General features: G+C 47.7%; 1 protein-coding gene and 1 non-coding gene across 2 annotated transcripts in view; one reads left to right on the top strand and one right to left on the bottom strand.

Moving 5' to 3' along the window:
- The window catches only part of LOC105687456 (protein vestigial), a 48,553-nt gene that overhangs the window by 10,256 nt on the left and 13,655 nt on the right, over positions 1 to 24,642 (bottom strand). The window contains exons 2-3 of the mRNA XM_012403111.2: positions 4,159 to 4,369; positions 3,388 to 3,546 (exon numbers count right to left, since the gene is read on the bottom strand). Of these exons, the coding sequence (XP_012258534.1) occupies positions 3,388 to 3,546; positions 4,159 to 4,369 (370 nt within the window). The remainder of the gene's footprint in view (positions 1 to 3,387; positions 3,547 to 4,158; positions 4,370 to 24,642) is intronic.
- Trnas-uga lies at positions 16,467 to 16,548 on the top strand. The gene has a single exon. It is a non-coding gene; the product is annotated as a tRNA-Ser (tRNA).

Genomic DNA, 24,642 nt, shown 5'->3' with positions numbered 1-24,642 from the left:
CGAGATATCCTCAAATTTATGCCGAAAAATGCGAAAAAATGAGGATAACTCGGTCATTTTTCAAGATAGATCAATTTTTCCTTCAGATTCGGATTCCTGAGCTCAAATTACATTAATATAGACTAAAAAATCAATTTTTTATTTTTGACCCCGAAAAGCTGAAAATTGGCGATAACTCGGTCAATTTTGGAGATAGATCAATTTTTCTTTCAGATTCGGATTCTTGAGATCAAAATACGCAAGAAAAGCATATTAAACCTAATGAAAAAAATGATTTATTTTATGCTCAAAAATCGACAGAATCCAAAGGGGTGTGACTTGGATTTCATCCGATTTACCAATGAAAAATAACTATTCTTCGTAGGACACCGTTCTGGTTCATTTCAAGTTCCGCCAGGAATCATAATCTGCATACCATCAACAAATGGATGTCTTTATCGAAACGACGAACGTTATCGCCCATTTCAATTGGGTATTGCTTCAATCGAAGGGTGTCTCGTCGAAATTCTGAGACGCAGTATGCAGAACCGGAAACGGGAATCCCACCGCGGCAACGCGGGACTTAAATTGTGGGAACCGGCACGGGCGGTTTGACAAACGCCCAACTATGGAGAAATAATCGATTCGCGTTTCACGGTAAAGTATCGATGTAAACAGGGGGTGACGCTAGATTTACATATATTCATCTGGGACTGCCGCCGGTGCAGCGGGTCCCGGAGCGACGGAGTCTCTCGGATTGGATAGGGAGACCGTAGGAGCGTCGTCGGCGTCGGTTTGTCGGCACTGCCCAGTGAACCACGGCGAAGACTCGCAGGAGGACCGCGTTGGTCCGCCGACACTCCGTTTCTTTAATTGCGTTAATAAATAAGGGACGAACGGGTCGCGCGGCTCGGCCCGCGCTATCTCGATTCCCGCGCGCTCGTATAAGCAAATCGCAATATTTAACGGGAAAGTTAGAACCGCGGCCTAACAAATACGAAAACACCAAAATGCGAACCAATCGCTCGCGACCCGAAACTCTTGCCGCGTACCCGAGGACATATACGCGACGTATACCGATACCATAGTATACGCAATACATATACGCTCGCTCACGGACAAACGAAAAAATAAAATGAAAAAACCAACGTGCGACTCGTGCGCTCTCGTGTTCGTACGGTATATATATATATACACATGTATATATACAAATGCACGGTATATATAAATATATATGTATTCGACGAGACATTCCATGCGTGGGAAACAATGTGGCCTGACTTTTTTATACATACCTATGCGGATATATGTATGTATGTATGTATGTAGAGAGAGGTACACGTATACGTCGTACGTGAGTACGTATGTATATCTCAAAGGAAAATGTATTCGGTGAGTGGACAAGTTGGTTGGTGGGTGAACCGAGCGGTCGTTGTTGCCGTTGCCGTTGCCGTTGCTACCGCGAAGATCGGGGTCGCGTTATCAAGGTGTCCGACGCGTCGCGACGCGACCGACGGTTGGGGTGAAACTCGGTTAAAAATAGAGGATAGTTTGAGCGATTTATTTGATCAGACTCCGGCAGGCTTCCGCCGTTATACGTATACTCGCTGCGGTGTCCGACGCGTACGATTCAACTTTCCTGCGGTCTGACATCACGATCATGCGAGTTGGCCGGTCGCCAGTTCGGGTATCTTATATGAAGACGTTCTTCGCGCAGGGTGTCCCGAGTTTTCACATCGGGGATACGCGCGATTCGTCAAAACGTCTGTAGATGTAGGCGAGTGTAGGGACGGGATGTATTTTAACCCCCGAAAACTAGCGAATGATCTTGTCCGACTCGAGGCTCGCGAGTAGAGACGCCCCTTGTACTCGAACGCGTCGCTTTGAAGATCTCGTGCTCGAAGACCGTCGACCGTCGACCGGCGTCATCGTGTGAAGTAATTGCGACGTTGTAGAACTGACGTGTATCTCGACGCACCATGACTAAGAGATCTCGAGTGTTAATTTGACGTCGGCGACCAGAACGACTCGCTCAATTTCACAGCTTCAACGTCATTAACGTTTTGATATACCAGGGAGGACGCGGATCGTCGCCTTTTAACGGAAAACTGAAGAGTCCCGAACACGCGAGAGCGACACGATGATCGTCCAACTGAAAATTGCAATTTACTTCGTCGCAACTCGCCGCGGCAGACCCCGTTGCACCGGAGATTAAACGCTCTCAATTATCGTCGCGAAACAGACGGACGTTGAGACGTACGGAAATCGAGCTCGGTATCGAATCCTCCGACATCGGGTCTGAAATTCGAGGCGAACGATGTGCGAGATGATCGGCGCCGGTGGATTTTTTTCACTATTCTTCGGAACGTCCCTCGTCCCGATTTCCTCTGCCCTAAAGCGATACCGTGAGCATTCCGTGGCTAAAAGTGTCTCCTATTTGCCCCCGCGCGATCCCCTACCCTGAACGACCCTCTCGGCCCTCCGCGAGTCGAAGCTCTTAATTTACCTCTCCCGCTTCTCTCCCGATGAGGGAAAGACCGGAGGGCTGAAGAGGGAGCAGCGAGAGCACCGAGCGAGCAGGCAGCGGCAACAGCAGCAGCGGCAGCAGCCACATGACAATTAGGTCGCAGTGTCTTGAATTCTAAGCAGGCTAGTGAACTGATCCTAATTCCTAAGCTGCGCGGTACGTCGCGTCGTAGAGCCGGGGATATATGTGGCCTTAAACGACACCGATATAGCCTACGAGGATCGCTTGCCAAAGCGGTCCCATCTCACTCCCTTCCTCTCCCCGCCGCTTATACCACCAACGCCGAGATCAGACACGCAGACAGCATCGCTGGGGCTTCCTCCAACGGTTCGCCTTTTTTACTCTCATCCTCTCTCCCTCTCTCTCCCTCTCTCTCTCTTTCTCTCTTTCTTTCTTTCCGTCTTTCAGGTTCCCCTAATCTTCCTCCTTCTTTATCTCGCTCCGTCCCGTTGCAGAGTTCCAACTCCTCCACTTCGCTCCGCTCCACTCCGCGATCTGCTTCGCTCCGACGCCAAGAACCGCGACCAAAGAACAATTGTTAGAGGGGCTTGTTAGCGATGTCGAGCTAATGGCACACTTTATTACTCGCGAGGCGTGCAGCTTGCCAAAGACGCGACCGCTAAATTGTTTTAAGATTTATCTTCGTTTATTTCCACAAAACATTCACACTCCACCCCCTCCCCCTCCCCCGCCCCGGGCTCATACGGGGTCCGATGCCATTACACCTATCGCTCCTTTCTCTCTTTCTATCCTTTATTTTATTTTATTTTTTCATCCCTCCTAATCACCTCGATTTTTACATCGGAGAAACATTTTGTCCCTAATCTGAGGGAATCGTGCGCCGGAACCGGAGGCCGAATGTCGGAGAAAATGAGGCTCACCTTTGAGTTTGTCGTGAGCCAGCGCCCTTTGGAAATGTTCGTCGACCTCGGAGGCGGCGTCCCCTCGGTAGTTGGTGAACACGATGCAGTTCGGACCTACGTACGTCGCTCTACTTTCACCGTCATCCGAATCATCTGCTGTGCCGGCGCCACCGACCGCTGAAAATGATCACACCATTACTCGTCAGATAAAAAACACACGCCAGCGAGACACGCGAAGAGGTTCCCTCGCATCGAACGAAATACCGAGTACCCAACTCGTTGGCAATAAGAAGAATCAGCGACGTCGCGGCCTTTACTTCATTCGTGCGACGAAGGTACGTAGACCCCGATCGCGATGATTTATCAGCAGCAACGACCGCGACACGAAAGTACTGAATTTAACATCGTGTACGTCAGATACTCCTGGCAACCTCGCCACTTCCACTAATAACAGAGTTGTAAATACCTCGGTGATCGAATCACTACATTTTATGGTAAACCCTCTGCGCCCGGTCGCTGCACCGTTCGTTCGATTGACAGAGAGAATGGAACCGTTTTTTTTTTTTTTTATTACTATTATACGCACCTCCGTCTTTATTTGATTTTTTTGTCAGCCTAATAATCGGGTGCGAAGAGGTCGTTAAACTTGGAATTTTTCCAGGTCGTAATCGAACTATATTACATAGAATTTCGAGGGCTCGGTTGAAAATTCTGACCTGCGCCACGTACGAATGTACATTCGTCGGAGCGGAGATATATCATGAACGATCGTACGTAAAATTCACTCACCATCCGTAGATCTGTCGTCGTCCAAAGTTCGCGAAGGTTGCGACGTAGTAGTTGCCAACGGAGGTCGGGGTTGAGGGGTCGGTCTGGGGGACGCCGGACTGGGTGCGGAACCGACGGAACCGGTGCTGCTGGGTTGACCTTGGGGAACACTTCCTCCGCCACCGCAGAGTTCGAGACCCGCCGCTTCCAGGGACCTTTGGTGAACGTTTAACTGCGCAATTAATCGAGAGAAGAAAAACAAAGTTAATAAGGACGAATAAAAATTACGACGATTGATCATCGATTGCGGTGGTAGTAGTAGATAATTGAGCGAAATCGTAGAATGGGTGAAACGAGTATGAAATAACTGCAGCTGCGGAAATTACAGTTGTAATCGCGCCGAGCGGTATAATGGGTGGTTTTCATTGACGGAATTCCGTACGACCACGCGCGTTTATTATAATATGGCGATAAAATAATTAAAATGTCTTTATAGTAGTGCGGTGAATAAGGTTCGAGGCTGCGTTACTCCTCCGGAGATCGGCATTAAAAGCATCGGGGTTAATGCGAATGATTTTTCAGATAAAAGAGCAACGGTCAGTCAGATCTCTTTGTCCCAATGTAACAAAAACCTTTACAGCGCAGCTGTTAAATAATCAAAGAAAAAGGTAAGAAGAGAAAAGAAATCCAAGACGATGATTCGGGGATTACCGAGGGCTGCACCGGTGGACCGAACTGAGAAAAAAAACCATCGATATAGCGATAAACTCCACCAGATATCCCGCTATATATCCCGTCGTAACCCAGAGACCGCTTAATGGGTTGTAAAGACGCTCGGTCGATCATCTTATACACCTAACGATCCAAACTGCCCATACGCAGCGTCTCGTATCGTTCACAACTCATTTTGAAAAAACGAGCAAGAATAAACGCCCGTGATCCCGGCAATATTATACAGACTTTCATAAACTCGAGAGCCGCATCCAGATCCTGCCGAGGTGTAAAAAATAAAAATCCGAACCGATTCGTCGAAGGAGTTGCGTACTTTTTTTCATTTTATTCATTGATGTGGCGAATGCCGAAAATCGCGAAGCACGTCTACGAGGCGCCGATGATGGCGTGGAATTGCTGCGAAAATTCATTGACTGCGGATTGGAGCAACGACTTTGGCGTGTCGACGGTCATTGTGTTACCGCAAATATAGCTCCGCGTTGTCGCGATTCCAAACGTCGTCACGATCGTCCGTGCGCCGCTATTTATTTTACCACAAAGGAGACGTGGTCAGATGAGCCTTTCGCATCCGTTCTTATTCGTTTTTTATTTTTTTCATCGCGTGCAGAAACGATTGTTACGCGCGACAATTGCGGGTCAATGAGACAACTCCGTAGCGGCGAATAGCGAAAACCGAGGTCCACCACAAAACGTATCGCGTACAATTCTCTGCACAATTCCGAAAATAAACGATCGACAATTCATCCGAACGCAGATGGTATGTTTTCACGTGATTCCACCCAGCGACGTAACCGATACACCTGCGGCTCGGATCTCGCGGGGGATCAAAGAACGACGCGACGCGTTTTCTTATCTCGCTTCGTCGAGTTACACGAAGTTTTGGGCTGCGCGTTAACCCGTAATGTGCCGGCAGGTGATCACCGTCTCCCGTGTCCAGAAAGTCCGAGGAATTCTTTCAATTTACAAATCAGCGCTGATAATAAGAAACGGAACCGAACCACCCCCGTACACGGTGACGAATAATTACGCGGGAGCGATGGGCGTGCGTATAAATTATGAGAGTGGCGCGAGGTTCACCAATCCAGCAGCCGAGTCCTCGGTTATTTTTTTTCTCCTTCACGATAGGAACGAGCGAGAGTTGCCGCCTAACCAATTACATCCATACGTCAGCGTGCTCCGAAGCATCGTCTCGGTGTACCGCGGTTGCGGTCGGACTCCGTACGGAAATAATCTCTGCCGACGTATACGAAATAGACGAAGCTTGTATAGCGTAAGCGCGTACAAGACGTATCGCCATAGGTATAATGGAAACCCGTGGGGTAAATCGACGGAGACGGAGGCGTCGCGCGAGCGAGTGAGCTGGACGAGATAGATACGGTACGCCTCCGAGATGTTATCATTATCTGCTCTAATAAACCTGGAGCCAGAATTCCTGAGAGCAGTGAATCACCGCGTTCGTCGCGCGGAGCTTTGAAACGCTGCGCTTCTCCGAGGCGAGGCAAAGTCGAAGACGCCGCGGTGCCGTACGGTTCGTAGTCGGCGCGAGTCCCTCTCCCCGTTTGCCGCGTTACGTTTCGGGACCCGTGGTTATGCCGTAGGTAGGACGCCGCCAGGACGTCGCCACCTGGTCGCGCGCAAAGAGCTTGTGTCCCGTCAACCCTCTGCACGTGGATCGTAGGAAGGATGCCCGGCCGCTAGTTATCTGGCCCTACTGCCGTCTACCGAACCACAGGGTCTTCGTCTTCTCCTTTTCTTTTTTGTCTATCTCTCTTCACTTCCTCCGTTCGGTGCGAAGGCCTGCGCCGCGGAGATCTTATCGTGAAATTTACACTATTTCGCGAAAACTTGTTGGGCGACTTCGCAAAGGATCAGAGTTTAGGGAGACGTGCGCACCTTCTGGTGGACGCGAGCGCTGCCCCGAAAATCCTACAACTCGGATCTCCGGGTCTCGTTCGTTTTTCGCGTTATTTTTCGAAGGCGATCGAAAATGTGGGGGCGATCGAATCGAGCTGTGATCGGGGCCGAGTTCCCCGGGGTTTGACCGTGAAGCGGCAGAGCATATTCCACGTACGCGTTCACGCGGCGTTCGTCGTCCAGCGCGGCCGACCTCAGGTCGGTCGTCCGGTTCGTTCCGAGGACGACAATGTGGTAATTAATCGAGGTGAGAGAGAGACCGGCGTCCCCGTCCCCCGAATCCCCACCTTCCGCTCTCCCTCCCTCCCCCTCTCGCGCGCATCGCACGGTCTCCCGAGGGACTCTTCTTTGGAGATAGTCCCCGCGTCGTCCAACGGGTAGCTTTGTAAGCTTCGAGCTGCGGGTATGAGAGGCCTCGCGGTCCTTCAAAGCATTCCGAGAGCGAGCTTCTCTCCCCCCCCCCCCCCCCCCCCTCCCCCTCCGCCTATCGTCCCTTCTTCCTTCTCTGGCCACGGGATGAGCTGTTGCCTACCACCCTACCACCTTCGGGGGCACAAGCGAAGATCGAGGCGCATATTTATTTGTTTTTCTTCAGCTTCATAGATCTCTGAATCTTCGTGTTTCAGCGTCGTTGTCTCTCGGCTGTCACCAGCTCTGTGTCATCCCATTAAAATACTCATATGTATTTATACACGGGGATATTTTTATACGTCAACTTCGTATATATATACATATACATATATACATATATATGTGCTTCGATCATTTCACGAGTGTGCGGGGTATATTTCATAATGTAAAAACGCCACGGCTGTGTATCGGTGGCATCGCCTACCGTCGTAATTTCCATGTTTTTTCACACCAATAAGCCCGCGGGATTGCGATAAAATTTCAGTCACGCGCTCACCTCGTACCGCGTGCGCTCACATTTCGGATGTAATCACGTATCAAACTTATACATTGCATACTTTATACAGAAATGTAGGTACTTTGGGTGAACTGCACGCAGACGCGCTACCACGTCCAGCTATACGGGGTGCGAGGCCTGCGAGGCGCAAAGATTTATGCCGGAGATCGAAAAGGGGAATAAGAAAAAAAAAAAGGAAAGAGGAAAATTAGCCAAAGTAAGCTCACGTAGGCACGAGTATTCCCGTGCGCGTATGAGTTTATACTAAAAACTAAGGACACGGTGCGGTACGTCCGTGTCGGGATGCCCGCCCGCTGCGGTGCCGGACGTTATTCGTTTTTTCTCCAAGTTTTCTCAATTTTTGTAACTTTTTTGTTTATTCAACTCTTTTTTTTAGTTCATAAATAATTAAAGCCGCGGTTAAAAGCCGGTGCCATCTCTCACAGGAGGGCGACGTACCGTCGTTTGTAATTGTCGTCGTGGCCGGCTATTAACGATTATTCAAAATCCGAGTTACCTTGAATCAAGAGGAATTAAGAGAGAGAATGACAAATAGAAGAATGAAGGGTGGCATCGTACGAGGTATACGTGACGTACGCGCGCATATACATATATGTATAACGCACCGCACATAATATCAGGTGATTAATTTTTCAACCAGGCGCTAATCCGTTTCGATTTAAACTCCCGATTAAAACACACCGCTGTCGGTGAGGGTCTCCTTTATTTAGTTTTTTTTTCTCTTCTCTCCGTCCCGCACGGAGCGATGTTCCCACATCAATTCCGTTCCCGGGAAAGGGTAAAATCTCCCTCGATCTGTTTCCCCCGTTCCTATAATGCGCGCCGCGAGTTTAAAGGATAAAGAGGAGGACGGTATTTATAGGTGATCGGGGACGGATATACTCCACCTTTTGTACGTACGGCGGGGATAAGGACGGAGAAAGTCGAGAAAGAGAAATAAAAGGATTCGGGATGGAAAATGGGGAGGGGGGAGCGGGGACGGGGGTTCGAGATCCTTCGGTAACAAGCTACCAACGGGCGTACGTGTATCTCGCAATTTGTTTGCCGGACGATGCCATTCGTCGGACGGTGGCGATGCCGTTCTCGCTGCCGATGTAGCGGCAGCTATCCTATCTGCCGCGTTACGTCCTAAAGATGAGAGCACTTTGCCGCCCGAGATCCTCCGGGTACCGGGGCTCGAGTTCCGCGCGCGGCTAACCGGCTGCAACTATCGATAAGTTGAACGAAACAAGATCTCCTCGACTAACTTTGGTTCATTAGCGGGGAAACCAGGTGCAGGACGAAGCGATCCACTCCATACCAAGGACAAATTGCAACACGCCTCGAGGACTCGGGGAAACGGCTCGGGGAATACGCCGACCGGGACGGAGAGATCTTGCGCGCGGGATCACGGTCGTCCACCCTACTTTGTATATATCGATATCCGCGTATGTACGACGTATGTTAAACGAAGGGACATCACCTTTTCCCTCCTTCGTCCTAAGCGCGGGACGAACCTTTTGACCAGCGAGAAATCATCCCGATCCGTTACACGCGACGATCGAATATCTAGATACCGGACAATCGTCCGTTTCGATCCAAGTAGATTTCATTCGATTTTTTCCTCTGTTCTTTGTCACGGACGCGTACGGGGTAGCGAGTATTCCGGTGCACCCGAGTTATTTCGTTGGTTTAGTTCGAGGGGTTTTATTTATTATGGATGGATTTGTAAGCTGCGCGGCCAATATCGGTGTTTCACGGAAGATCAAAGGAGGACGCCACCAAGTAGTCACTAGGACAGAGTCCACTCTTGTTCGGGAGTACGGTGGTAGTGGTGGATTATAAGCTCGTATATACACCCTTTCATTTCGTTCTTTTCGTTGTCCTCGAGGCCTTCCAACTTCAAGTCCTGTCCTACAGTCCTGTCCCGCAGGAGACATTCCACGATGACTTTTCAGAAGGTAGAAACTCGACGAGGTTCTCCACCGTCGGAGAATCATGGCTACCGTTCCCAACTAAGTCGATGGCGAGAATGCCGATCAGGTCGCGCTGAAACCGCGCTTCGCGGGACTCGCTGCACCGAGAGTGCAGGAGGTGCGAGCGAGTGCGATTCTCGTCCCGACGATCTCGTCCGCGCAACGTGCGCAACTCGCCCCGGAACTCGCGGGGCGATTAATTCAGCGCGAGCCGATTGAATCGTAAAACGCGGATATCGGTAGGATGCGCGAACCGTCGAACCGACGCCGATTCGTGATCCAATTCTTTATAGCCTCATTTCCAACGACGCGGATATAAAATTGTCGAGCGTCATGCAGATTGAAAGAAGTATAAACGAATGAATAAATAAATTGACGAGTCGACGCGCCCGCGTCTCGCATTATCGTTATATCGGAAGAGGGGCGAACGTGTTCGAGTTCCCGAAATCCCGCACAGGAATAAAACCGCGCGCGTTCGAGCTGCTTTTTTTTTATAAATCTCTTTTCTTTTCGTTCGCCCGTTCGCAAAGTAGGTATAAAGAAGACGGTTGGGGTCGACGCGGACGCTGAGAAAATAAAAGAGAAAAAAACCGAAAACGTTTTTAGGGCCCGTTATCAGGTTCCTTCTCGATACGCGGAGACCAATAACCGTGCGGGCTACCTACCGCAGCGTCGAAATCCGAACAAGCTTCCGAGAGGGCCATTAAAGATGTTATTCGTCAATTTATTGGAAACTAAATAATCGTCGATCGCGGTCGTCGGAAATCCGAGGGAATTATCGAAAAACGCCCGCACCGCGCGTATAATTCACGAACCGATACGTTTTCTAAATAATTACGGCGCCTTATCTCGGCTAATATAAGAGGCGAAAGTGACGGTGAATCGAAGAGACGTTAGTCCGTGGGCGTGGACGAGCGTCGCTTAGGGGAAAACGAGAATGAGTTTTAAGAGTAGAAGACGAGTCGTCGGTGGTGCTGCCGCTGCAGCAAGGACGTATGTAAATTCGAACGTATAAACTACTCTGCTCCGAGTCCGAGATGCGCGACGAGCTGTCCCGGAGCACGAACTCGCGGTAAGAATTTTTGATGGCGTCAATAAAGATCGCGATAACCCACAGCTGAGCGTCGCGATGCCCTGCCCGGGGAATTTACGACGCTTCTTTGCGCGACGATGACGACGACGACGACGACGACGATGATAATGAGGAGGGTCGCGACGGAGGTGGAAACAAATAATGACGAACCGTCGAAGAGAATATTGTCTCGCGATCAGCCGACAATGAGTGGAGGAATCGCATTGAATTCTTCGGTGTAAAAAATGTACGAATGTACGTGCGGCGGCGATATCGTCATCCGCCGGTCGCGTAAATATCCCTAATTAATGAGACTTCGCTGACCTGACTCACGCGTAGGCCGTGCAGAATCTTCACGGTCGGTGTATCGCAGCTACGCGGACGTGCAGCCGACGCGGAAATGGAAGGAAAACCAACGGCAAATATCATCGGAAAGACGCACGATAATTCCAACGGTCTCTTTCTTTTTATTTTATCACAGCTCGAGGAGAAGTTGAAATATTTTCCTTCGAAGGAAACCGTATAACAGGAGTCTCGTGTCACGGAACTAACCGTGAAGCTATTCAACGTTCACGCTGTAAGGGCGAAACGGGCGATAGCCCATAACTAATCCCAACGTCTACTCGACCCGTTTCTACCCTCGGGGATGCACACGACCGTCGACGGTCACTTCGCTGGATTCCGAATTCCTAAGGAATAAGGGTAGGTATACGCGCGTCGCGAGAAATCGCTCGAACGACGGAGAAATCCACCCCCGATCCGACGACCCCCGACAAAAAATATGGATATTCACTCCGAGAAAGGGATTGATAAATTTTTCCAGCGGAGGCGCCGCGACCGAAGAGAACTGCTCCCGAAATTCCTCGACTCTCCGTACGCGGGATCCTTCCTTTTAGCCGGCACTCGGTGCCACCGTGCGCGTTATACCTGATCCTGGACCCCGACGATAACTATCTACAATGGCCGTGGTTCACGGCATTAAACGACTATTAAGCGTCGTCATTACGCGCGTGGTACACCGTCAGGATCATCGGAATATATAACCGGGGTTAGATGTGATATTTATACCGCTGGATGACCGGGACACCGAGTGGTCGCCGTAGGACATCGCGGCGCCTCCAACGGAGAAGGAAGAACGAGTCCGGTCGGATGTGAGCTCGAGAGAGATGATCCTGCGGCGCCGAGGCCGAGCGAACGATTAATATTGAACGATCTCAAGAGAAACGTGTGAGGCTACTGCCAAGTGCGTTATAAACCTGGCCAAACCGATTCCGACCTGCGCCACGATCTCAAATGACGTACAGTTTCCAGTTGAAGCAACACCGACGATCGCGTACCCGGGGCATTGTGTTCTCCTTATTGGCGGACTCGCCGATCGAATCACTGATTTTACCTCGACGCTGAGAATATTTTACAAAGCTAATAACCACCGCGCTCGCTACCGACGGCATTGTCCCCGATTCTCGCGGAGAAGTCACGGATCGAGGTCGGATCGAATGAAACGTTCTTTTTTTTTTGTGCGGCGGCGGCATTTGTAAAACACCGCGCGCGATTTCCCATGTAACGTGTGTTACGGTGGCCGATTCGCCGTCCGCCGGTAGCGCGTAAAAATGTAACGTCAGCCGTACCGTCGAGACGGGAACGATCGCGAGCGATAGGCGCGCGCGTGATGCGATACAAACTACACGGTGTACGAGTATATAAATCCGGGGAAATTGTCGGAGATGGAAACGTGAGGACTCGTGAGCGGTACGAAGGAACTCTCGGTCGCGGTGCGGCAGAAGCACACGTCGGGTCCGCATTCTGCGAAGAATTCCAGCACAGGTCCTCCCTGAATATGCAAGGCTTCCGGAGTCGGCGCGAGGCTGTCAATCGCGATGCCGACAAGAATCCGCGGAATCTTCGAAGAACGTTCGAAAATGTTTAATAACTGGGCGCGAAATCTGGACTCGCCGATGCCCCGCGAATATCACCGATTCGGGCGTAATTTATTCTCAGGAATAGCGCAGCGTAGCCCAATTCTAATCACTGTTGCATCTTTGGAGGATCGGCGGGGTGTCGGGAGCACGGGGCGAACGAGTGAGGTCGTTACAAACGAACACATCACTCTCGCGAGAGGGATAAAGGCGAGGAAAGAGAAAAAGGGGGAGAGAGTAAGACCGTCGGGCGACGATCGTAATGGATCGTCGTCGCATTGTTGGGATGTGTGACAATTACCGGCTTCGTTGCCATATCTCACGTTTAAGGTACGGACTCGGTACGTGATTTCTTTCGGGGTATGCGTCGGACACGGAGGGACCGCGAGGTGTGCCGCAACGTCGCATTCCTTCACCCTGTTCCGTTTTTAGTCTAGGAGCGCCATTCTGCCGATGCCGTTCGCGATGCCCACGGCTAACCGGCGCGCGTCTCAAAAGACGCTCGGGGCAACTCTTCCGTACTCCTCCTCGCCTTCGGCCACGCTCGGACCGTCCGCTCGCGAATAGTTCATCTCCCCTTTTCCAAGCGTTCGCATTCCGCGATCGAGGTGATCGATTTCGCCGCGTTGCCGCGGGACGCGATCGATCCCTCGGTATATTTTCCGGGGGTTCGGCGACTTTGCGTCGTTTCGCGAATCGGATCGACGACTCGGATATTGCCCGAGATCGCGATCCGATTCCGAGGCCTCGTCGAATGAATGAACCGCTTCGTCTGTCCCTTGGAAGAACTCCAAGTGCATCCGCGTATAGATTTGCAGCACAGTAGTCTACGGGAGCGACTGGCTATAACTAGATACGCGTTGAATGATGAGAATATTCCCACCACGTTCCGAGGGACGTATTACGAGTCTTCAAAGTGCCGCTGCAAACCGTCATTAATATAAATTACTCGTACGCCACGTGACCTGCAAAAGCAACATTATACGCCGGCGTTGAACCTCCAACCTCACGGTACCGTCGACGACATATATTAACAGATTCCGCAAAGGTGAACATAATTTCAACGGCGCGATGCTATTTAATATGTTCCGGCGACGTCGCGCGTCTTCCCCGACTGCGTATCAGACTCTTTCCGATACCACCGACCTGCCGAGCGGAGCTTCTTCGGAGATTTTCAGCCGCCTCTGCTATTACCTGTTCACGTTACACGTGGATGGGACATATACCTGCAAAAGTTACCTGCTCCAGCGGAGACCGCGTGCATTTCAGAAGCCGCGGCGTATAAGATAGGAATTTGTGAACGACATTTCCCACTTAGCCTATGACCCCCGCGCCCCTTTCTCGCGGTCGATCGAACGCGTTTATAATTTTATCCCGCAAAGTTCAGCATCCAGCAGCAGCTGTTATATCCGTCTCGTGTGTACCGCTGCGACAACGCGGTGCGGTAAGGGGAACCGAAGGTTTTTCATCGCATTTTTGCTACCGATTTCTATTAATTGAGCTTAAACGTTCCGCGGAGCGTGGAGGGCAATCGAGATACGATTTTTGTAACGATTCCGAACACGGGGTCGATTCCTTCGATCCCAAGGGATCGCGGCAAGAGGGAGCAGAGGCTATCTTTGGGGATCCGATAAGTCGGTGAGGGGCGTACGCGCGGTTAAACGTTCTTCTTAAAAGGCATCTCGTTGCTCGCGTTTATGGAACGGCTATACACGTCAGTCCGGTGAACAGGTTCATGACTATTGATGACTTTGCGGCACGGAGAGAACTGAATGTAATTACAACGAGTCAGCCACCTCTGGTAATTATTTAAGCAAGGTAAAAGGCACTGCAGCCACTATCGATACGTATAAAGTGTATAAATGTATTTACACAATTGCTACGGGGAGAGTAGAGCGAGCAACTCTATAAGAGTTTCGCTGCCGCGACTCGCGAGCTGCAATTTTTCAACGTGTAAAAACGTCAAGCGGTTGCGGCATCACCTGTCACTCAAGTCAATCGAGTCACATCGTACGAATACTCGCACACACACGCACGCACACCTACCACCTACCACCTACCACCTACCGCCTCTCTACACCGCGGTTGTCCAGCTCGCGCCGGATTTTATTATAAATAAGCAGAGATCTACTTGTTGCGGCTAATTGCACTTATGAGTAGCGAGTCGCATGTACCTACGCGTACGTCTCAATCCGACGCGGCGTCGAACCCGACTCACGATTCACGATCCACCGTCCCAGTTATAACTGCGATAATTCATCGCCGACCGAACCCTCCGAACGAACCCTCCGTCGAAAATCTTTTGTCTTAACGATCCGTGCCACCGTAGATCAGAGACCGTCTCCACAGATCGAACCGACTGATAAATAAAAACGAGAGAAAAGGACCCCGAAAGGAAGGAGGATGCGGAGACGGAAAAACTTATGCCTTCCGCGAGGGTTGAATTCGGGACCCTTGACTGTGGTGTACGAGATCGCGCCGAGTCGAATCGAGGACGAGAATTTCCTTCGTAATTGTCACACGGCGGCGATATTCCAGATTTTTTGAAAATTGAGGGTAACTCGACTGGGACGGATTCCGATTCACGGCGAAGTATATGAATAGTAAGTATAAAATCCTATGACGCGTCTCGATCTCTCGCGAGATTATCGTCGTGTTGTCGGGATGGATTTCGGAGTCGAACGTATCCGTACGGATGATATTTTTTCATTTTGTACCTACGAGCGGGACATAAACGGTCCTCGTAATCGTTTGTATCTGTATAATGGTGAGTATATAACCGTTGTTGGGTTTCTGTCGTTCGGAGGTGGCGCGTACCGCTCGAAGAGTCGAGAGCCAATGACTCAAGGGTTGAGTTACGATTCGTCACTGTCACCTGGTGCACCGTCACGGACCAGAAGATGAGACAAAAGATAGTGGGAGGGTGAAAAATGATACGCAAAAACGTGATAAATTCCATCGGTTCGAGTCCCTTGGGAACGATCGTCGTCTCGCTGCTGGCTGCTGTGTAACGTTTAACAATATTTTTTTTTTTTTTTTCTTGTTTTATCTATTTTTTTCCGAAATCATAACCCCGACAAACTTTCGAGACGAGGGTGAACTTCGGAGACAGATGTACCAGATCTTCCCGGTACAGCGGGTATTCGGAAGACCTGCAGCGACGACCTTGGAAATTTTAAAAAAGGTGTCTGCAAAGGTGATCGGCGCACGTTTTTGATCTTTTTCTTTCAAGACGCGCCTTTTTTACTGCAGATAAATATTGCAGCTTCGGAAAATTCAACCCTTCCCTGAGTTCAAGAGAGAGATTCATATCTAGTTTTCTCTGGTTGTTTATAGTCCTCGATAAATACGCTATTAGATTTTTTTTTGGACGAGGGGCTGACGCTGCGGTGTGGCATCGACGTCAATGAATTATTTATTTAACCATCGTGGAACCACCTGCCCAAATAATTACACTCGATCGCACATCAAAGGCCGTGACAACTAATGCGACGCCGCACGCGATTTTCATACATTTCAATTGAATTCATATGTAATTCATCCAATAAATAAACCGATTAACAACCATAACACCGGACACTGTCCATGATTATACCTTTAACTGGATTACATTGTCCGATCGCCGATGTAGGAAAAAATAAAATTCGAAGAAAAATAAATAATGTCGCGAACAGAATTATTTCAGTTTATACTGCAAAATCACCTGTCAATACAAGCTCGTTTATTAATTAATATCGTTTCAATTCTTAATCAAATACCGAATGTCTGTTGCAATTCACTGATCTACAAATATCTGCCGTCGTTTCTCCATAGCTGCGGTGTCCGAGTGGTTAAGGAGATGGACTTGAAATCCATTGGGCTCTGCCCGCACAGGTTCGAGTCCTGTCCGCAGCGATTTTTTTTTTTTTCCAGTTTTGAAACCAAATTTTTTCTCATCCCTCAACGGAACAATTCCTCGTAAGTATCCGCAGCTATTTCCAAATATTGGAGACACGAGAGTACCGAAATTGATTATGTTTCCCGATTGCTGCTGACGTGTTTTCAAAAAAGTATAGATACAATAAAAATTGTGTCGTAATCACGACGAAAAATTTTCGTTGAAATTTCATCGGACGGGATGTTCGTTGAATCGTCCGGCTTTCGATCGTCTTTGATTTTTTTTCATTATTTCTTTAAGGCGTTCCCTACCGCACCGCAGCATCCGGTGGTAAGTTTTTCTGTATCTTTTTTGTAATTTATTTTTTTTATTTCTCTCCGACGTTGTCTCGTTAACACGAGGCGCGGGGCTCGTGGAAAGTTGATTCGAATAATTCTAACGCAGCATGAGCTTATAAGTCGAGAGTTAAATCGTACGCTACTAATTAATGTAAACGTGTTAAACTGTGAAGCTTGGAACAGATAGCTGCACAATTAATTTCTATTGGTTGGTCATTTAGAAGGCAGTTAATCGAAACTCCCGCAATTACGAAATATACATAAGAGACGTATACACGTGTGTACCATGCGATAAGATGAATATCTACAAGGCTTAGCTCGACAACGTCAAGGAAAGAATCGGGCAAAGTGCCAAATTTCAAAGCTCGAATTTAAAATTAATCACAGTACCTGTATCACAGTTGCGAATATTTTTTCAACTTGGAGTGCGAATTAAATAATAATAATGAACGCATACAGCGATGAGTCAATTTAACGTTACATACCGCAAAGATATTTGCTTAGCGAGCGAACGCAAATCAGCAAACTTTAGTTATAGTCGTTAGGAAACCCTTAAAAGGAACCGACTGATCCGAATGGCATTCCTCATACCAACGGCCATCGACTTCTCTCTCTTGACTTTTCGAAGCTTGCCGCAAATAAGACGCGGTTGCAACGAGCACTGCAATTCGCTCTACATGCGTACACGCGAAACGCCCGGATTTCAATTATTCAAACTACCGAAAGGCGACCTCGATTACGACAGTAATTAGCGATCGATGGATACGGATCACCTGTACGTATACGTAATGTACGTACGGCGCGAAAAGGTTGACGAACGAAATAACACAAGTAGTGGAAGGAATATAATTTCATAAAAATTCCTAAACTTCGGCCCCAGCCCTCGCAAGTTTTGCTTCTGGAATATGAAACTGCCGTTGCAGTTTCCTTGAGTTCGTTCCGCAGTACGTCGCGCGAGCAGGCGTCTAGACAACGCGTAATTGGAGAAACAAACGAGGGCGGTAATTAAACTTAACTCACAATTACGCCAAAGTAATGCGAATGTAACGTAAATTGTATAAAGAATATAAAAGCTTGCGCCGCACAGCGCGCGGGAAGAAAATTAATATGGCCGACGTTGATTGTGCGATGGCGGCAAGTGCAGCACAACGGTGTACGTAACGTACAATATATCCACCGTCTCTGGATTCATCGTTTGATTAAATTATTATACTCACTTTACATACAAAAGTGCTCGAGGCTGACAATGAGTTAAAGTAACTACCGAGAAATTAGGTACAAACTCCGCGGTATTCGTCGGCCGATAAATAACGTAATCAGTTTGCGTTTCAGTTCAGATACGCGTAAAAACTTGAACAGAATCGTTTTGCTACGTTATATCTTCCGCCGAACAAAGTATAACACGGCATGGCTCGTAAACATGAATTAGTTGTTGTAGTTGCAGGAAATAGCGTACATCGGAATTATGTTATAGTTCACTCGAAGAATACGAGAGAAAGAAAGAAAATTAACTAACTAATGCTCGTAAATCCGCGTTACCCGCAGGATGCAAACATCAACCGCCAACAAACGATAACGAGTGAAATAAATTTATAACCAGAAGAGACCTCGAAAAGGATGCAGAAAGTAAGGTGCAAACAACACCGTCGTTACTCACACGTCGATGCGGCGATAGCGATCCGAAGAATCGCAATCCCAATCTAATTGCGATCGTAGTTAAGACGTTTAGTTATTGTAGACGGATGCGCGCTGTAAAAACTGACCTGCAGAAATATGCGTCTGAAGAGAAGAAAGAAACTATTCTTAGATTGCGGATTCAAATCGAGAAGCTGCATTTCCAGATGCAGTCGAACCGAGTTGCGGTCCACGCGAACCACGAGACATTTCTTAAGGAAAAGTAATTCTTGGTTCCCGATTACGAGTCGCGGAAGAATAGATGAGTTACAGCTGTTGCGCGATCGGTTCGTCGAGCACGCGGCGAGGAGGTCGGGAACGGCGACATTGAGGTACCTACTCGAGGGTAAAAGGGAGCTTTTCATTGCGTCAATATTCAAGAATTTGTCGCTCCGGTGAGAGGACATCAAAGAAGAGGTTACACGAGTCTACGTAGTCGCCTCTCCTCCCCCACTCGGTCCTCCCCTGTTTTCACCGCCACCATTTTACCCTCAAAAACGAGGTCCTCCGCGGAGACGACGTAGTCTTTCTTATTATACACCGCCCCCACATTTCCCCTCCCTCGACTCGACTGCAAACTTAGTATAAGCCGGGTATAATAATCATTTATTATCCCTTTGAATATTTTAATGAAAACAACAATGTTATGAAGTTACAAAATTAGGGCTTTGTTTAAAAATGAGCTACCCATATTCGAGGGGTGGATGTACTCCGACAATGAATCCCGAAGAGTTCGTATTTTGTTCGAAGAGTGCCTCCCGTCTGTATCCATTTTCATAAATCCTTCGAATTTCTCTCGACTATATATGATTCTATTTCTTCGCGAAGACAGTGGCAAGGATTGATCGCCTGCGATATATCAAATATACACGTGGGTAGATAGGGGACGAAAGTGCGGAGAACACGAGAGAAATTAAGGCTCATAGAACTTTTGAGTATGTCTCCCTCGTTAATAACGGCAATTCCCCGCATACCTAATATATTTTCTTTCCATCGCGACTCTGAACGGAGTTGCACGTTTTCGCTGGTTCGCTCACCGCGATACGTGGGGCATCGCACGATCTGCATCGATGCGGGCAACGCGAACGCGACTGCATCGTATGTTGCGAATCTGCGGCAGCCACCCAAAATTTCCCAAGAATTCTACGGCCATCGAGCATTAATTCTCATTAATTTCACGCGTCCGCGGAATGCGATTTTTGTCGCCCTGTGTTTCCATATCATTCCAGAAATGATTTACGCCCAATTCTATGTATATATAACTTTGATCGTGCGTCGGGGGTCGAGAAGCGAATCATTCGGAAGAGTTGTCTGCGAGTAAAATGCGGTCGGGTGTTTCAGGTCCGCGAGGGCAGGGAATGCGAGTGGTAATTTTCGTACGATGTAATCGAAGATACGGGGACGAGGGGATATTCCGATAATTGGGATGGAAATCCAGCTAATATACAGCATTCGGATAATAACGCTTTTGTGACGAAGTTTCCTTTGGACACCGGGTGAATTTGCAGCACGTGCGAGTCTAGTGGTTGGTACGTTAATGCCTTATATGGAGTAGTGGTACGGAATGCGTATATTATACCTACCAAAGTTGGTTAGATATGTACGCGCTTAGGTGTGTAAGTGCAGGGGGTATACGTGCAGAGGTATTAAGTCACTCCGCTCCGCACTGCGCCCAAATGAATATTCATCCCTTACGGCAAAGGCCTGGGCCATGATGTACCTATACCGCATTACCTAGGTACAGAGAGAAGCCCAGAATTTCAGGTTTCCAGGTACATTACGTGCACACGTATAGTAGTACGACGAGTTGTTAATTCGCGGTGGCGCAACTGTGATGTACGCCCACCCACCTAGCGTATATCACGAGTACATGTAGGTAGCTCTCCGCGCAGAGGTGATACCGGTGTTGGAGGCCACGTCTCTGTATTAACTCGCTTCATGTACCTGCAGCTCGTTGGATACGCTTCCATGTACTGATTCGGGGTGCACCGGGGGCGGTCGCGGTTTCGTATGTACCCCCGCACATAATAATACCTTTGTGTGTGTGTAGGCGATAGTTTCTAACCCTGGCTGCACTAACTTAGATAACTTAGCGCCAAGATCTGAGATCTTCTCGAACCCGTGCGAGAGCGTCGCTCCTCACCTCCGTTTCGTCCCCTCGGGAAATTGAGTGGATATTCAACGTAACAATGACGATTATAATTAAGCTCGGTGAGAGTGGCGAATGCGTGGCGCGTCGCGGGGACGAAAGCTCGAGTCGCTCCTCGGAACGATCGTCGAGAGCATTTCTTGCGCCGGAATTATTATTACATCTGTATTCTCGGAGTTAGTCGCGCGTGAGATGTCGAGTACTTCTGCGGTAATATTTCAATACGTACGAGCGATACCGAGGAGACTTTGGGCATAAGTCATTAACTCTCACTTCAGAGGAACGCGTAATATGTTAGCGTCACCAATGACAACTCAACGTTTAATCACTTCACACCTCTCTTGAATTCCTAAAATTGTTTTCCCGGTAGAAAGTAGATGATTTAATGACGACTGCGGTGGCAGCCTGCGAGGGAGATCTGAGTCAAATAGTAGGTGAGTTATATATAGTTATACAGAATTTCGCTCCTCCTCCTCCTCGCGATATCGCTGCGAGATGTCCGAGTAAAATACTGACTGCGTCCATGCCGCGCGATGCAGGCTGTATACGATACGCACTTCGAAAAGACGAACTGCGACGTCACCCTCCGCGGTCTTATTGCGATCTACCGTCCGTCACGATTCAACTCTACCTCGGATTTCATACACCGGTGGTCGCTGGTCGATGATGCATATTCCAACATCTCTTCGCGAATAGGATATTACATGCACATCTACGAACAAACTACAAACGTACTGTAGACTCACTGGTGTCGCATTTTAGCTACCATCCCTTACTCGAAAAACTCATGACCACACGTAGGAACAACTCAGGAGATCCATTTGGAGAAAATGTTGACTTTTGAACCCAAAATCGACAAAATTCCAAGGAGTACGACTTTGGATTTTTCGATTTTTGAGCAAAAAATGAATCATTTTTTTGATTGGGTTTATCATGCTTTTCTGACGTATTTTGGCCTCAGAAATCCGAATCTGAAAGAAAAATTTACCTATCTCTAAAATTGACCGAGTTATCGCCAATTTTCAGCTTTTTGGGGTCAAAAATAAAAAATTCATTTTTTAGTCTATCCAAATGTAATTTGAGCTCAGGAATCCGAATCCGGAAGAAAAATTGATCCATCTTCAAAAATGACCGAATTATCCTCATTTTTTTGCATTTTTTGGTACAAATTTGAGGATATCTCGAAGGAAAAAAATCGTAGCTCAATTTGGACAACGGATTCGTGTTCCTGAGGTCAAAATACATAAGAAAAGTGCCATACGATCAATTTTAAAAAATAAAAATTTTTGGCCAAAATTTGAGATTTTTCCAAGGTGTACCCCTTACGATTTTTTCAAATTTTGACCAAAAATTTTTATTTTTTAAAATTGATCGTATGACACTTTTCTTATGTATTTTGACCTCAGGAACACGAATCCGTTGTCCAAATTGAGCTACGATTTTTTCCCTTTGAGATATCCTCAAATTTATGCCAAAAAATGCGAAAAAATGAGGATAACTCGGTCATTTTTGAAGATGGATCAATTTTTCCTTCGGATTCGGATTCCTGAGCTCAAATTACATTAAGATAGACTAAAAAATGAATTTTTTATTTTTGACCCCGAAAAGTTGAAAATTGGCGATAACTCGATCAATTTTAGAGATAGGTCAATTTTTCTTCCAGATTTGGATTCTTGAGGTCAAAGTACGTCAGAAAAGTGTAATACAATCAATTTTTAAGGTACTTTACTTTCGGCCCAAAAATCGATTTTTTTTTTGGCTTTTCAAGGGTAATCTCACGTATAATCAGCTCAGAAATCCAAATCTGATAGCTAAAATCATTCACTAGTGCAATCGATCGAGTAATCATCAATCATTAGCTGTTGGGAGCAGAAAGTTTATAAGTCATATCGATCGGTTTTAGTCGTAGACCCACTTTGATTCGTCGCAATCCATGCATGCGTTGAAATATTCGAGTTTCTTAATTCACCAGCAAACCCGAGCTTGGCTGGAGTCAGCGTAGCCAGCAGCGTAGCGCTTTGTTTTGAGACGTCACCTTCGGGGCTGAGCAGAGGTGACGCCCCACAACAAACCCCCATGACCGTGGCTACCTGACTCCAGCCAAGCTCGGGTTTGCTGGTGAATTAAGAAACTCGAATATTTCAACGCATGCATGGATCGCGACGAATCCAAGTGGGTCTACGACAACATGCCAAAAATGGGGATAACTCGGTCATTTTTGCAGATAGATCAATTTTCCTTTTGGATTCGGATTCCTGAGATCAAATTACACAAGACAAGCGTATAAAGCTCAATTGAAAAAAATGTCGATTTTTTACCTCAAAATCTAAGAAAATCTAAGATATACTCTACGGGATTTTTCCGATTTTTGAAAGAGCTATGAGCGTTTACACATTGTCCAGACAACAAAGGAAGGGAAACGCCATGTCGAAGATGTTCCGAGTCCCCCAGGCTGCGAATCATTTTGGTATTCCTCTCAACTATCGCAGTTCGATTATAAAATTCCGTACTTCCACCATTTTCCAACGGAATACCATATTTCCCTCTTTTTTTTTTTTTCATCCGAGCTTATTCCTCCTGCAGTCCGTACATAAGTATATACAACAACCATAAGTCTCGCTATACGCGTCTTGTATATCGCGAGTTGAAATCCATAAAACACAATCGTGGTATCGTAAAGCACTCGAGTGGCACTCGGTAACCAGCTTACAAATGACACTCTTAATGCTCCGTTCCTACTGTATATATTTTAACCGGCGTTTACACTCCGTGCCATAACTTATACTTTCCTCCACTTTGTATACGTGAGCCTATCACTGGTGTATGCCCACGTAGAAAATGCTGAATAAAGCAAAAACTCGGGAGGGGGGGGTAAAAAATGAAAAACGAGTGGAATAGAAACGCGCGCGGCACGAGAGAGGGATGAAGGGAGATCGCAGGGAGTGAGATGAGGAAAAACCTCGAAGAGGAAGAAGCGAGTCGCGTGGTGTTTTCCATCTTAACTGGAACTGAACCGTTAGATCTAGTTTCTTCGATACGTGCGATCGATCAAGCGACCGGCTGAGCTGTTACGAGTCGGGCGATGCGTTTCAATGCGTTGCGGAGGTCGCGTTCGCAGCTCGCCCCGTCGTCGAAGAAGACGGAGAGGAATAAATTTGAGAAAAAAGAGAAACGAACGCGAGAGGATATCGTCGGCCGGAAAACTACCTACGTTCGCCTTTTTGCTCGATGCACCGTACTAATCTACAACACTTCGGAACGGAGGAAATCCTCGGCGATTCCGAATGCAGCTGGAATGAAAAAGAAAGACCCGAGAAGTCACGGCGACGTTTTTCAGAATAACTGCTCTACGCGACGCCTGAGCGTAAAAAAATCAAGAAATGGATTTATCGACGTTGGAGTATGGAGATGGAAATTTTTCAAAAATTTGAATTCCATATCGTTTCTACGACGCGTAAGTTTGGCCACTCTCCAAGTGCAGTGGTTTATTATAGTTTTGTTATGACGTGTTAACCCTTTACGGTAAATTAATGCCGAAACAAATGTATCTCGGGTCTTAAAAGAACCGGGATGTACCCTCTAATTGAAACGGTAAACACCATAACTTACTAGATAAGTAACCACGTCACGGTGAATCACTTTTTCGAAAATTATCCCTTACCGCTTCTACTTTTCTTCTCCCCTCACTCCGCACCCCGGTCAACCCAAAAACCATCAAATGAATTCACAAAATCCAAAGGCGAGCGTCAACTCCATTCATGTACCTGCATCGATGATAAATTCATTCTTTATATCATCGTCATCGTCGTCGTCATTCGATAGCGTACTACGCGCGGAAGGATAAAATTTCCAACTCGTATTCGGGAATAAATATATAATTCGGTGTCGCAGCTGACGGTACGTAAGAACGGAGATGCTGTTACCGCAGTTACTGCAGCGCTATTATGCTG

This window comes from Athalia rosae, chromosome 4 (assembly GCF_917208135.1).
Source record: "Athalia rosae chromosome 4, iyAthRosa1.1, whole genome shotgun sequence".
Classification (NCBI taxonomy): Eukaryota; Metazoa; Arthropoda; class Insecta; order Hymenoptera; family Athaliidae; genus Athalia; species Athalia rosae.
The sequence above is the reverse complement of the archived record's forward strand: the minus strand, read 5'-3'. Positions and strand labels throughout refer to the sequence as shown.